Source organism: Simochromis diagramma, unplaced genomic scaffold (assembly GCF_900408965.1).
Source record: "Simochromis diagramma unplaced genomic scaffold, fSimDia1.1 OVJJ01000026.1, whole genome shotgun sequence".
NCBI classification, from domain to species: domain Eukaryota; kingdom Metazoa; phylum Chordata; class Actinopteri; order Cichliformes; family Cichlidae; genus Simochromis; species Simochromis diagramma.
In genome coordinates this window covers 5,760,912-5,774,980 of record NW_024386985.1, presented here as the reverse complement: position 1 = coordinate 5,774,980, position 14,069 = coordinate 5,760,912, and the positions used below count along the sequence as shown (strand labels likewise).

General features: G+C 44.5%; 1 protein-coding gene across 4 annotated transcripts in view; it reads left to right on the top strand.

The window, feature by feature from the left end:
* Positions 1-14,069, top strand: part of zbtb7a (zinc finger and BTB domain containing 7a) — a 25,328-nt gene extending 11,259 nt beyond the window's left edge. For all 4 annotated transcript variants that reach the window (XM_040039906.1, XM_040039904.1, XM_040039905.1 and 1 more), the window contains exons 2-4: positions 1,810-2,373; positions 3,215-4,098; positions 6,157-14,069. In XM_040039906.1, coding sequence (XP_039895840.1) covers positions 1,888-2,373; positions 3,215-4,098; positions 6,157-6,592 — 1,806 coding nt within the window. In that variant the 5' untranslated portion in view covers positions 1,810-1,887 and the 3' untranslated portion in view covers positions 6,593-14,069. The remainder of the gene's footprint in view (positions 1-1,809; positions 2,374-3,214; positions 4,099-6,156) is intronic.

Below are 14,069 nucleotides of genomic sequence, written 5' to 3'. Positions count from 1 at the left end.
AAGAAAAAAATCATTGACCTATTTAGTTGCTCATAATAAGCTTAAACATGCATCTGCTTATTTGTACAAAGGTGACATGTTGCCAAATCTCAGGTGTGTCATCAGATTTTTCCAGAGGAGAGAGAAGGAGAGGTTAGCATGGGTGAACTGGGACAAAAGAGGAGAGGCAGCCAGGTTTGGCAGGTTTGTTAGTGGGGTGTAGTGTACAAACACACCAGAAGGTCTGATCTGAAGGAATGTCATTTCAATGCCTTGCTCTCGTAGAGAGCAGCACATGCAACACATCCCTGCTTCCCACCACCACCCGCTGCCCCCTGCTGGGTCTCCCTGGCAGATGGAGAAGGGGGGAAAGGGTTGGAGTCTGTATGTGTGTGTTTGATATGTTATTGATGTTACAGTATTTTGTGTGCCCGTGCGTTCATAGAGAAATCAAGGATGGCTTGTTCTGCCGAAACCCCCCTCCCACTGCGCAGGCTTCAGTCGATCATTTTAATCTCCCCCCACATGTGAGCGAGGGGACAGGCCTTTTCTGAAACTTGGCACACAGTACAGGGTGGGGTAACCAGCTCAGACCGGATTGACAACCTCCCTTTTTAATACCGTTCCCTCGCAGCTTGTTGCGTGTCCTCTTCCTCCTCCTGTGGAGTTTTTTCCACAGGGTCTGCTCTGGCAGCCCCCCCCCCCCCCCCTCCTCCACCTCTTTTCCTCCACCTCTCTCACTTCCCTCTCTGGCTCTCCACCGACACAGAGAGCATAGCCTGCACAGCCCAGCTCCCAGCATGCACTCTGATCCCCACAGCCCTCTGCCTATCTGTCCTCCACGACCTCTTACTTGATTCCTTGCACAAGTGCATGCACACTCCCATAGATGTGGGCGTGTATACAAGGAAATGGGCTCCTAGCCACCTGCATGGATGCAGTCCAAACATCTTCACCCAATTGTTGACCCAAATGTAAATTGTTGCAGGCTACTGTTTATTCAGCACCATTAGAATCTAATTCTTTGCACCAAATATATGTAACAGTCCTGTTTTGCACAGAGTTTGTAACCAATCTGCTTGAACAAAGTAAATTGTTTACAGCGTTCAGCAAATTTGGCAAGTGTGAAATGCTCATGGTGAAGTTTGGTTTCAGTCAGGTTTATAGCAGGCTCTTTTTATTTTTGAGCAGCATGTCATGAAGATTTTGATGTATGTGGTTCTGGGAAGGTTTGATGTATTTTCACAGAAACTGTCGACATGTTGGTGTGAAAAAGCAGCAGAGAAGTTTTCTTGAACTGCCAAGAAATTAATGAATAAAGATGAGTGACTCATTAGAAATTTTTATTGACCGGCTGGAAAAGTCAGTACAGTTTATTTGGTTGAAGATCATAGCCTAGAAAAAAGTCTGTATTCAAATGGTGTCATATTAGGCTACGGACTGGTTATGACAATTTTTAAGAAATGAAATTCTTTTGACTGTATTCACATGTTGCTTCAAAGCTCAAATGGAGGCATCCTAATTGTACATTCAGTTTTATATTTGACAATATTGTCAATTTTTGGGCTACCAGATATGGCCCAAGTTCGTAGATGTTTTTTGCAGTTTTTCCAAAGATATTTAAAAATCTTTATGCGTGTATTTTTACCAGCTGCGTACTGTGAACTGAGAGCTCTCCGTTCTTGTGCTTGATATTTAAATAATTTTCAAATAAGGCCTCCGCAAACTTTTGATTCAGGTAATACATGTTTGTTTCTCTTTCTGCACCCATGTAATACCTGTCTGCTAATTTCCTCTTTTTCTTTTCCACCTGTTTCTACTCTCCTTCAGATAGGCAGACGGACAGACGGCAGGACGGATACACGGGTGGGGGCTGTGCTAGGCGGCTCGGCGGCAGGCTGGTGGAAGATGTCGTTAGGAGCCGGCGGGAGGGGCGGAAGGCGGCTCAGGGGGATAGCAAGCAGTGGGGGTGGAGGAGGGAGAGGTGGAGCGGGAGAGGCGGAGGAAGGTCCTGTGGGGATCCCTTTCCCTGAACACAGCGCAGACATACTGGGCAGCCTGAACAAGCAGCGGCTCAGCGGGCTGCTGTGTGACGTGCTCCTGGTTTCCCAAGATCGGGAGTTCCCAGCTCACCGCTCCGTCCTGGCGTCCTGCAGCACCTACTTCCACAAGCTCTTCACGTCAGGGGTAGCCGCCGACCAACAGAACATCTACAACATCGACTTTGTGGCAGCGGAGGCTCTGGGAGCTTTGCTGGACTTTGCCTACACGGCCACGCTGACAGTCAGTCACAGCAGTGTGGCTGAGATCCTTGCTGCTGCACGTCTCCTGGAAATCCCACCTGTCCAGGATGTCTGTACGCACCTGCTGGACACCAAAGTGCTCTCCCCGCCGGTATGAGACTTTTAATGCTAAAGTAACTTGTGTCACAATTCAAATTTAGGTATGAACTGTACTTTATCCAAGTAACTGATTCATTCACATGGTCAAAGGGCCACCCTGTCATTAAGCCATCAACTTCAATTAATGCTCAGCATAGTGAAGCTTATATCACGGCCTTTATCAGTTTCTCTCACTATGCCAAACGCACTCCCACAGCCGTGGGGTTAGTTCAGCGCTTACTCATTCTGAGCCAACAGCATTCATGGAGCGACAGCATGCTCTTTAACAGAGTACAGACACAGCACATTGCAACTACACTTCAACGTGATCAAGTGTAGCTGTGACATGCTGCACTGCATGGATAATGCTTTACATCATGAGATAAGATGACGTGATGTCAAATCATTATTGGAAGCTTTCTAGCATCTGTTGTTACGTTTTATCAAAAGTTAAAGCCTCTTGACAACCTTTTTCAAGACTGGTGTTTTTAAGAGTTACAGAGTACGGCAGCGAAGACATACACAGGATCGTGTGCTGCATTATTGTTTGTTTTATACATACACCGGGCATGAATGTTCTTTGCCAATTAGTTTTCATTTTCTCATTGCGCATACTAATACCCATGAGCGTACTGAGCGCCTCGGTTTGCATCCAGGATACCGAGTCAGTGCTGAAAAGCATCAGACCCTACAGGTCTGCACGCATCATCCTTTTGTATCTGATAAACATTTTAAAACATTTTATTTTAAACATGCATTTCCTCCTCTGCCTTTAGTCTGTTTTCTCTTTATGTTTTTATTTGTGTTTTTTTTTTTTCACAGGCTTGTAACACTTCGTTTGTTCTTATTTTTAGGCGGGCAGTGAGCGAAAAGATGAGGGTGAAGATGAGGATGGGAAAGGCAAAGGAGGAAGGGAGCAGGGGAACCGGGTGCGGGCCCGGGAGTATCTGGAGTACTTCCAGAGAGGGGCGCATTGGAGCAGCAGCTGCAGCACGCCGGAGCTCAGGGACCTGCCCACCGCACACCTGCACTTTAATCACGGTAACGGGGGCACCCCCAGCAACGGGGCCCCTGTTGGCCCCAGCGAGTACTACTCCCCCTTGGCCCTCGCCTTGTCCCAGGTCCCTAAACAGGAACCAGAGGAAGAAGACGACGATGAGGATGAAGATGAGGATGGGGACACGGTGCAGGGTAACGGAGGAACCCTGGGGTCCTCATACTACCCTCCGTCCCAAAACGGACACTTCTACCTCCCTCACAATTCTAGGCTGGGGCAGGAGCCCGAAACGGAGGACGCTTGTAGGGAGGCGATGATAACGGAGAGGGGTTCAGCAAGTGCCCTCCTGCAGCAGATGATGGACTCCATCGAGAGGCAGAAGGAGCGTGCTACGACCGGTGAGGACCAGGGAGATGGCGATGACCCTGACATGGAATTTTACTTGAATTATTTTAGCAGTACACAGCACGAAGATACAGCGTCATCCGCTGTAACGCAGGGAGTGCCATCACTCTGGTTATCAAGAGGCAGTACAGCCCAAGACAGAGTAGGAGCAGAGAGGGGGGTCGGAGAGAGAGCCAGCGGGGGTGGAGGAGAACGGAAGATGCGCTCCAAGGCCTTCCAGAAGTGCCCCATATGCTCCAAGGTCATTCAAGGGGCAGGCAAGCTCCCGCGTCACATCAGAACGCACACGGGAGAGAAACCCTACGAATGCGCCATCTGCAAAGTGCGCTTTACCAGGTAAGCCCAATTAATGAAGAGACTTCCTCAAGTCACATGTGCTAATAGTCTTGGACACTGTTGACAAAATGGCCAGCAGCGGGGAAACACAAAGCCAAGAGCAGGAGTATTAGTGCTAACCAACTTAGCTTTGTATTAAGTAGACAGTGCAGCTTGTGAAGCTGCGTGTGTGCGTGTGTATTTACGTGAAGATGGAGTGATTAGGCCCTAACCAGGATTTTTCCTGACATAACATTGAAGCTGAATGTTAATAACAATGCCACGTAGAATCTTTCAGGTCAGAGAGAGGGGGCTGGAGGGTTGTAAAGGTCTGTTTTATTGTGACAGCCTTCATAGCAAAGTCCTGGAATTTTAACGTAGGGGTCCTATAAAAGAAGGCAGTGCCATGGTAGTGTTATCTAGTGGAAGGCTGCTATAAAGTGCTGTGCTCTGATACAGAGGGGGATTACAGGCGCTGGATGGTGCTCTATGTGCTCCAATGCAGTAATGTGAACTTTTGATCTCTGGTTATGTTGATTATTGCCCACGGCAGAGTAGTTACACCACCCCCTCCTCTCTCTTTCTGTCACTCCCTTACCTCTCTAATGAAATCTGCCATGTCCTGCTCAAATAAATGTGACTAGGCTACAGAAGGGTACTCGAGTGCACATGTTTTCCTCTTATTTAAGTCTTAACTTTTCCATGAAATCGTTCCTTTAATTAATTAATCAGTGGACTTGTGCTGGAAATAGATACAGTTGGCTAGAAATAGCCAAAACCTCTGCTGGCAGGTAGGGAAGACCGATCTAAATTTACGCAAATTCAGATTGGCAGTGGGAAGGGGGCACTGTAATCTTAATCCTGTTTGAACAGGGTTAAGAGTGTGCATCGCACAGTAATAAATCACCCCTGTCCTTTAAATAATTCACCTCTGTCAGTGTGCCACTTTGTTCCAATGCTTCACCCTAACTATGCGTCTGCATCGTGTGTTTGTGTATGTGTGTGTGCACACATGCGTTTCGTGGTTAACATTTCTATTTAGGGCACAGGTATACAGACCTCTGAGCGTTGCAGTGGGTTTATTTGTTTCCTTGTATGACAGCTAATCCACTTACCTGGCACTTGCATACACACACCTGTGGGTGGGTGTGTATGTGTTCAGATGCAGTTGTCTTAACTACGCTTGTTTGTTTAGAAGCCCTCTGCCCTCGGTACAGAAGGGTTAGGCGATTTAAGAGCTCGGAGCTGGAGAGATAGTAAGGGCTAAAGGGGGGAGGGAAGGACAAGAGTCAGATGAAGGCCAAAGAAGTCTGATAAAGTTTAGTAGGTGGTGTCATTGGAAAGTCAAATAGTTTTGTGTTATGAGATGCGTTTTGATATAGAGTCATGCTGTATGCTGTTTTGACTGCAGTGTTGTAGACCTCACAATTTGGAAAGCAAGTTTTCCACATGAGCTGTTTTATTCGCTCATGTGCGACACCTACAGAAGTCGGTCCCAGTACGACTCTTGTGGATAAATATAAGCTGCAAACTTGAGCTGCACTCAGTACTACAGTACTACTCCACAATAAATGTCAGCTCTTTCCAAATTATCCTGGAACCGTTGCGCTGCAGAGGAAATTCAAGTCTCCATTAAACATTTTTGCAATCTGTCAATTGTTGTTGTGTTGTCGTCAAATACATGTTAACAAAAGGCGTAAAACGCTGATATAAAACTGATATTGTTATCATTTAGCAATAGTGCTCTTGCGTGCATTTACACAAATTAAAAGGTTAAGTTTATGGCTTCTCGTCAGTTAGAGAGGGTACCTTCACAGAACTGGAGGAGATCCAGGAGATGGCTCTTAAATGGGAAATAAATCCATCCAAAGCATATTAGGCTGGCCACTGTATGTGTGAGAATTAATAATATAGTTTGAGTTAATTATGTGTTTGTACGTGATATTGCACGAGTGATTAGAACCTGAAGTTGGCTGTGTGCACTAAGTGCATTCAAATGGGTGTGAACCGATCTTCTAGTGCAGCAGAGTTTTTGCCTTTGTATTCTTACTCGACCGTGTTTATTTTTCTCCCTCTCAGGCAGGACAAGCTCAAGGTTCATATGCGGAAGCATACAGGAGAGAAGCCTTACCTGTGTACACAATGTGGAGCTGCCTTTGCTCACAACTACGACCTGAAGAACCACATGCGTGTACACACCGGCCTGCGCCCCTATCAGTGCTCGAGCTGCTTTAAGACTTTTGTGCGCTCGGATCACCTGCACCGCCACCTCAAGAAGGACGGCTGCAACGGCATCCCCTCCCGTCGAGGCCGGAAACCTCGCGTGAGAGAGCCAGGGCTCCTCGAGGCCCCCGTGGGCCTGCTTAGCCCCGGATCCGACACCGGCCCCGGGTCTCATACCATCAGGGGAAGGCGGCGATCGGAGTCGACCTCGGCAGCGGAGATGGAGGTTGCTGCTGGAGCACATGCACACAGTCCTCAGCTGCAGGAGCTAGCAGGGGAGGCAGGGCCCTGAGACTGCAGGGAAGACAAGGACACTGCTGGACACCATAGTCACTCTGCACCGCCTGTGAGACAGGCCAATGAACAGAGAGGAGTTAAAGATGCAAAGGCAATTTAAAAAAAACTACAAAAAAAAAACTACAACAAACAACTAACTATTCCTCTATAAACCAAATCAGGGTGTCACAAAAATCTAATCTTTATATTTCTTTCTCCTATTACTTAGGACACGGCGTAGAATTGCAAGCACTTAAGTTGGTTTATTTGTTAAAGAGCAAAGAACGCTTCAAATCATGCACCCATTACGTCCACTTTCTGGGTCATTTCTTTCTTTGTAATAATAGGGTTTTTATACATATGTGGCATATGTGCTTAGGCAAATGTATGATAGATACAAAGGAACTCTGAGCAACTATGCAGTTGATTTAGATTTTTATTGGTTTTGTCCTCACAGCCTTCAAGCTCTAAGAAAGGTGTCTGTCAAGCACCTTCTGGCTGCTGTACGGGTGAAGCGAGGACAAATCCTCCCAATGAAAACAACTCTTTTTCTATTCTTTGCAGGTCTGAAATGTACAGTTACCATAGAAACACCATTGCCACAATATGGCATATGCAAGGAAAACTCGCCACAGTTTTGATGCAACAGTTTTTCTTCTCTAAATGTTCCAGAAAGAATGAGGCAGGGGTTTGATTGAAGTGTTACTTACTCTCTAAAATGCATTTTAAGAATCTATGGCTTGTCTTACTGAAAAGCAAATTCACTTTGAGTCAAATCCACTTTAATGGGGGCTCGCCAATTGCAGGACTCGGGAATACGAGGGGTGGAGGGTTTGTGTTTCTGAAGCACTACCATTGTCAATGTACGTGTTGGCTTTACTACGTGGCCTCTTATCCCTCACAGCCCTGCAGTGTCAATATGTTTGTTCGCCCTTTTGATTTTGTCTTAATTTTTGTTTCTCAACATTTTATTTTTTTGACTGCTTTGGGTACTTGACACTTTATTATTGTATACATGTATATACAGCAGGTGGTGATATGACATTGGCCCCTCTTAATGCTGAGTTGTAGTTACCAATCACATTTTTTTTTTCCTCGTAGGCTTGATGTCATATTTCTCAGAGAGTGAAGCTTGTGGGTGAACAAAACAAACTGTATGAATGTTCGATGAGAGAGGAAAAAAAAAAAAAAGCATTGATTCACCCATTTGTCCTAAACTTAACACTTGATATGTAAAGTTCCTGCCCAAAGGACGAGGGGGTCGATTGAATGAATGTGCTTAACTTTTTGCAGTTTTTCGGATTCTGTCCTTGTGTGACAAGGCGCGGGTAGCACTTAACCAACCGCAGGTTAAAGGAGCCTGAGTGAGAGAGTGACAAAGAGTACGAAGAGATAGACGAGCACCTTTTTTTTTTTTTTTCTATGTTTGCACAGCTTTACTAAAGATATCCAACTGAGGGAGAGGTAATATTTAAAGGAAGCGGGCTGATGTGCGAGGAGGTTTATGCTTATTCCAATCTTTTTGCCCTGGGGACCACACAACCGTAAGGCAACCTGTATGATGAAGAGAGCAATAAATACCTGTCCAAGTTGGGAGGCCAAATAGGAGCGCAGCTGCAGCTGGTTGATGGGGGAGGGGATCGAGGGAAGGGGAGGGGGATCTCGCAATGTCTGTTGCATTCCAAAAAATAATCTCCCCCAGCTCAGCCACGTTTCCAGGCAGGAGGGGATCAAATCAGGCCTTTTCTCTCGCTCCCTCTCCCTCTGTAGTCCTCTAATGCCCCCGAACCAGCCTGGAGGGGATATTATTATATTAGAGCCTGGTGTTACTGTGGGGAGGACGCCTGGTGCTGGCAGTTTAGTGTGCGACTGTGTTTGCGTGTGTGTGTGCGTAGCAGCCAGGGTCCCTCTGGCCACATCATCAGCATGTGTGAGTCAGCCACAGCCTGTTCAAACATGCACCCTGAGCTGCCAGCCCCAATACACTTTGTCTCGCTAACACACACACACGCTCACTGGGTCCAGGTATCCTGTAGAGAAGGGGAAAACACCAGAGCTGACATATGTGTTTGAATATTGTCAGCGACTCCATACGTTTGGATTTGTTCGTCTTAAACAATAATAAACTCCAGAATCCAACTTTAGTTTCCATACGAGCACATTGAGCCTTTTGCGTTAAGAGAACATGCATGTGATGTAGAGTGCCCCCCCCCCCCCCCCCCCCCCCCCAGCCCACCCTGTAATTTCTGCAGTAGTGCTTTTTTTTCCAACTATCAGTCCTTTTGCACGTTGGATGGGAAGAGGCAGGTCATGATTGCACTTTGTTACTGAGGAGGGCACTTTGGTCAACGAAACGGGTACTTTGAAACAAACCAGTTGCAAATGAGATCAGCCTTTTCCTTCAGTGCGTGATGGTGAAGTCGAGCTCCTTCGCTGGTTTCGTTCAGGTTTTGACAACAAGCTGCCAAAAAAGAAAAGAGGAGACGAGTGTCGATCTCTACAAGAGAAGCCAGGCAGGTCCACACACACAAAAAAGAGTAAATCAATCCATGTAACTGAATGCACTTGAATTTAGTTGTAAAAAAATCTAGTGATTGTTTTTTTTTTTTTTTTTTTTTTTTTCGTCTTAATGTAAAGTAAGGGGATAGAAGGAGGAGGTAGACAAGTGGAAAGAGCGCTGTGTGCGTGCATACATGCATTTTTATTATTTTATTTTTTTTGCATGCATGTGCACAAGCATGCATTGCTGGCTGGCAGGCTGAAGGGTCTCAGGACAACGCTGGATAAACAAACTTGGTGTCTACCCCATCTGTTCACCAGCTACTCTAAAATCTACATGTGTTCTCGGAGGAACTGCAGTGATAATAGGTCCGCGGTACCACAGGAGCGAAAATACCATATTGTAGAACAACACATTGGACAGTTGCTTGTTTACTTCACGGCTCTCTTGGTGCAGATTTGCATAACTCTTTGTTTACCCTTGTTGGCCATTGTCAGGGTTTGGCCAGGTCTTGAGAGTTAGTTTCTATTTTTGTTGTTTCGTTATGATAAAGATGGGGTTAATTATTGCACAGTTTGACTCCTGCAGGCAGACCGATGTAAGCGGGGCAGTCTAATGTCTTGTGATCTTCATGTATTGTGGTACTTGGCTTGGACTGCCTAAACCCACTTATCTTGACGTGGCAGAAGTTTTACCTGTCAAGACCCGTGGGTCATCTTAAACACAATGTTTCATTGGACCTTAATGTTTCCCCAAATGTCTTATGTTGTTTGTTGATTAACCAAAGTTTTTTGCCCTCCATCTTAGTCTACTGTAAACAAGAGATATTGAAAGTATGTCTATAATTTTTCCAGGCTGGGCCTCCCTGACTAAGCCACACACAGATGCCCTTCTCTGGAATACATATGCAGAAATGTGTGTCTACTTACTTGAGTTTGCTTTCTCTCACTCTTTGTATCCTTGTGGAAAATAGAATTTGAGGTGTAAGGATGTATAGCCTTTTGTTTCTGTCTACACTCGTTTTTCTTAAAATAACGTGTTGTGCTACAGCTATTTTTTTTTTTTCTTCTAATAATTATACGTGGCCGTGCGTGTGGGTGTGTATATGCTAGTGTGAGTGTGCGCGTGCGTGTGTTGTGCGTGTGGTCATGGTTTTGGGATGTTGTGCCAGGAAGGTGGGGCATGGGTGCTTGGGTGGGGTTATGGATAAAAGCCTGATAGCACTGGAAGTGGTGCTTTAGCTGAAAGAGCAAAAGTTTGCACTAATGTTAAATGTCCTTGTCCTGCTTATGGGAAAAGGACAGGGGACCTCAGAAAGGCCTGCGAGTTTCCATGAGCACAGAGCAGTGTGGTTAATACTCAGTGGTCTCATTAAGAGTCCATCCAACCCCTCCGTAGAAATAATCATGTATAGTATATTCAAAATATACAGACGTCCAGCAACAATAAACACCAAAGGAGAAAAAAAAACTGCTTTCATTTAAGTCACTGGGCATTTTAAGCTACCAATGTAATGTTTGATTATTACTTTTACTGTTTAATCTGAAGGCTCTTAAAAAGAGATTTGGGATTTTTTCTTTTTTTTTTTTTTTTTTTTGTCTTTTTGATAGAAGTCAATCATACGTGCTCTTTATACATGAAAATCTAAATATAGAAAATTTAGGCAAGCAGCAAATCTTCTCTGAAAAAACAAAAAAAACCCTACTCGTTCCTGATGATGGCTCAGATGCAATGTTTGACGATGCCACAGATACTCATTCCAGTTCTTTGTCATTCTGAGATTTTTGTCTTATGTTGAGTCCACTGACGGATTATCGATCCTAAAATCTGATGTGTTTTTTAAATACTTTTGTTACTGCTGAATTGGATGATTTCCATTTACCTTCTGCTGTTTGAGCTGAGTTTAAATGTTCTCTGGTTGAGACAGACGGTGACTTTGTGGCCTTGACTGGGCAGTGCTGAGCTCATGGTGGTGTGTGTGTGTTTTCAGATGGTAATGTCATGCGGCGTGGGGCTGAGGCTCACTCCCACCAGGTGGATTGTGCAGACACAAGGGCCACAGTGTGCCTTATGTGGACAGGAATAAAAAATTTAAAAAAAACTCTATATTTTTATTATTTTTTTATTTTTATTTTTCACCATTTAAACACTTTTCTTGTAACATTGAAACCAAATTGTGAAAGCTGATTGGCTCGTACTAAAACAATAGTTAGTACTGAATGAACTGATATATTAGTGTCTCTCTCTGCCTCCGTGGCTCCACAGCTGGTGTGTCCCCAGCCTCAGCCCCAGGCCAAGGTTACTCTGACACAGGCTGCACCAAGACAGTCTCAGAACTTCATTGCAACTGTGTTTTGTTTTGTTTTTCCTTTTCTTTCAAATGGACCTTGAAATGTTATTTTTTTCTGTGCTATTATCAAAGACTTTTTGTAAATCTATCTGAGAAGGCCATAAAACAAAGACAATAACAAGCACGATAACTGCACAAATCAAACAAAGCAGGATGGGGTGACTGTTAATATGGTGATATGGCGACTCGTGGCAGCAGAAAGGGGGCTGTTTGCTTTGCTTCGTCATTTTGCTGCACACCTGATTTATTTTTTTGCACGTTTTCCATCAGGCTGTCGAAGCAGGGCAAGCTGAGCGCAGCATATGCAGTACGGCAGTATGCACAGCGTGGCTCTGGCACTTACACAGACAGCCCTGGGTCCTTCAGAGAGGCAGGCTGCTGTCTGTTGGCTGCTCTCAGCCAAGCGGGGACAGTTTGCACTTGGAGTCTTTCTCTGTCTCTGGAGATACAAAGGTTGGCATACAGGGAGGAGCAAATCCAGGTGGTAGGAGAGGGCTGAATGTTGTTTTCAGGGATGAGAGCAGGAAGCCCAGGTAACTGTTCAGTGTTGGTCCTCTACGCTGATGGGAAATACGTGGCCTAAGAAACGTAACACAAAAGAGGTCACCGCAGAGTTCACATTGGGGAACTGCAACCATCAGAATGTTGCATATCTCTTTTGTCTCTATGTAAGTACTACTCAGGTGGAAAATTCACTGCTATGCATTGGGTTTCAGTGTCTGCTCAGTTGATCGTATGTCTAATCAAACTCTGTGTTCTTGTTCTGTCTTTTCTTTCTTCGTCATACAAATATTTACCGTAATAATTCCCAGAAAGGTACTGGCATGAACAGTTCCCTCTTTGTAAAGTGGATGCGACCAACCTTGTTTCTCCATCTAATATTGATCCAGTGAATTGTTAGTTGGAGGGAAGGAAGCCACTTGGGATTCAGTCTTATTAGTTGGACTGTAGCGTGCTTGAAAAGACATGGGGTTGGAAAAGCACAGGGGAGGGGGGGTTTGCGTGTTCTCTCACTTTCTTCTCCCATCGCTCTCCCTCTCTGTGGACTCGTAGTCAACATCTTTGCTGCCGACTGGCTTTTGATCAAAGATCACACATCCTCAGCAGGGGGATTGGCAAGGGAGGGAGGTGTGGATGAGGTATGGAAGAGGAGACATTTTCACTTGTTGGTAACGTAAACCAGTTTGGGATACATTCCATAACTTCATACTGTGATTCCCACTTTTTAGCAAGGTCGTGCGTCTGAGGAGGGACAAGGAAGTGTTAGACATTCTGCGGATGGCTGTTTCTGTCCGTCTGTCTAGCCTCTTTATCCCACTACTATGTGACAGACAGACATGTAGACAGATAGTTTAAAAGGCCCCGGTGTAGCACTATCAAGCTGCCTTTTATCAGCTTCTGCGATTGTAACAAAAGCACTTTGCGAAAGGCCATCCTGAAATTGTGTGCTTTTATTTTATCCTTATCAATATTGTTTTGGTTATTTTGTCCCTGTCTTTTTGTTTTCTCAATGCAACTGATTATTTAAATGCAAAAACTATATAAGAAAAAAAAAACGAGAAAAAACTTGAATATTTGGTATCTACAATGAAGATGGCTGTCGCCTCATCACAAACAAACACATCTCTGTTATATGTACCTGTTTTGCAGCTTGTTGCATAGTCACGCATTGGTGATGGTGGCGGGGGTACGGGACAAACCTCCCCCCCCCACCTGCTCTCTGTTCGCTGTCTGGGATCTTTTGGGAGAAAGGTGATTTGATTTAATTTCTGGAGACTCTTTATTGAAACAGAAACCTGTATAACAGTTGCAAAGCTTTCTGAGAAGGCTCGCTGTGCTGAATGTTAAACATGCAGTGTCGTATCTACTGCAGAATCTCTTTGTCTGTTGGTAAAGGTTGGATCTGGTATCCATATTAAGCGTAAATGATTATGAAAAACAGGACGAAATGGTCAAATAACCGTCATTTCCATTCTCAGATCCGTACAGACGTACGTTTTGGCCTTAACATCTACGACGAATCAAGATTACTGCAGTAGAGCGGAAAGAATACTATCGATCATAATAAGCATTCATTAAATTTATAGTTCAGTAAATGGTTTAACGTGGGAGAGAAGACAAATAGGCTACTATTTATAGATTGAGTTTAACTGTGATTACTATAATTCTTTATAGAGTTGGGTTTTTTTTTCTTTTCTGATGTACATTTTAAAGTGACCCAGTTCTCAAATCTGGACATTTCAGTGAAAATCTACACTGAATCACATGAAGCAGAAAACAGCTGCTCCACATGTGTCTGTGTGTGTGTGTGTGTGTGTGTGTGCGCGCTGTTTTTTTTTTTTTTTTTTTTTTTTTTTCTTTCATTCCTGTTGCTGGGCACATGCATCGCTCTGTGTATCACAAATTTATCCCAGAGGTGGAATACCTGCTCACTTCTACCATTAACTCCAGTGACAGCGACGAGAACATATAAATAGACATATTCAGAGTGCAGCAGATGTTTTTCTCTACATGATTCAGTGTGGATTTTTATTCCATAACCTCTTTTGTTTTTCTGCTCATTGCTAAGAAATCTGTCAGTGTGTATCTGTTGGAAGCTGCAGGGTGAACTATAGGTGATTTTTTTTTTATTTTTTTTTATTT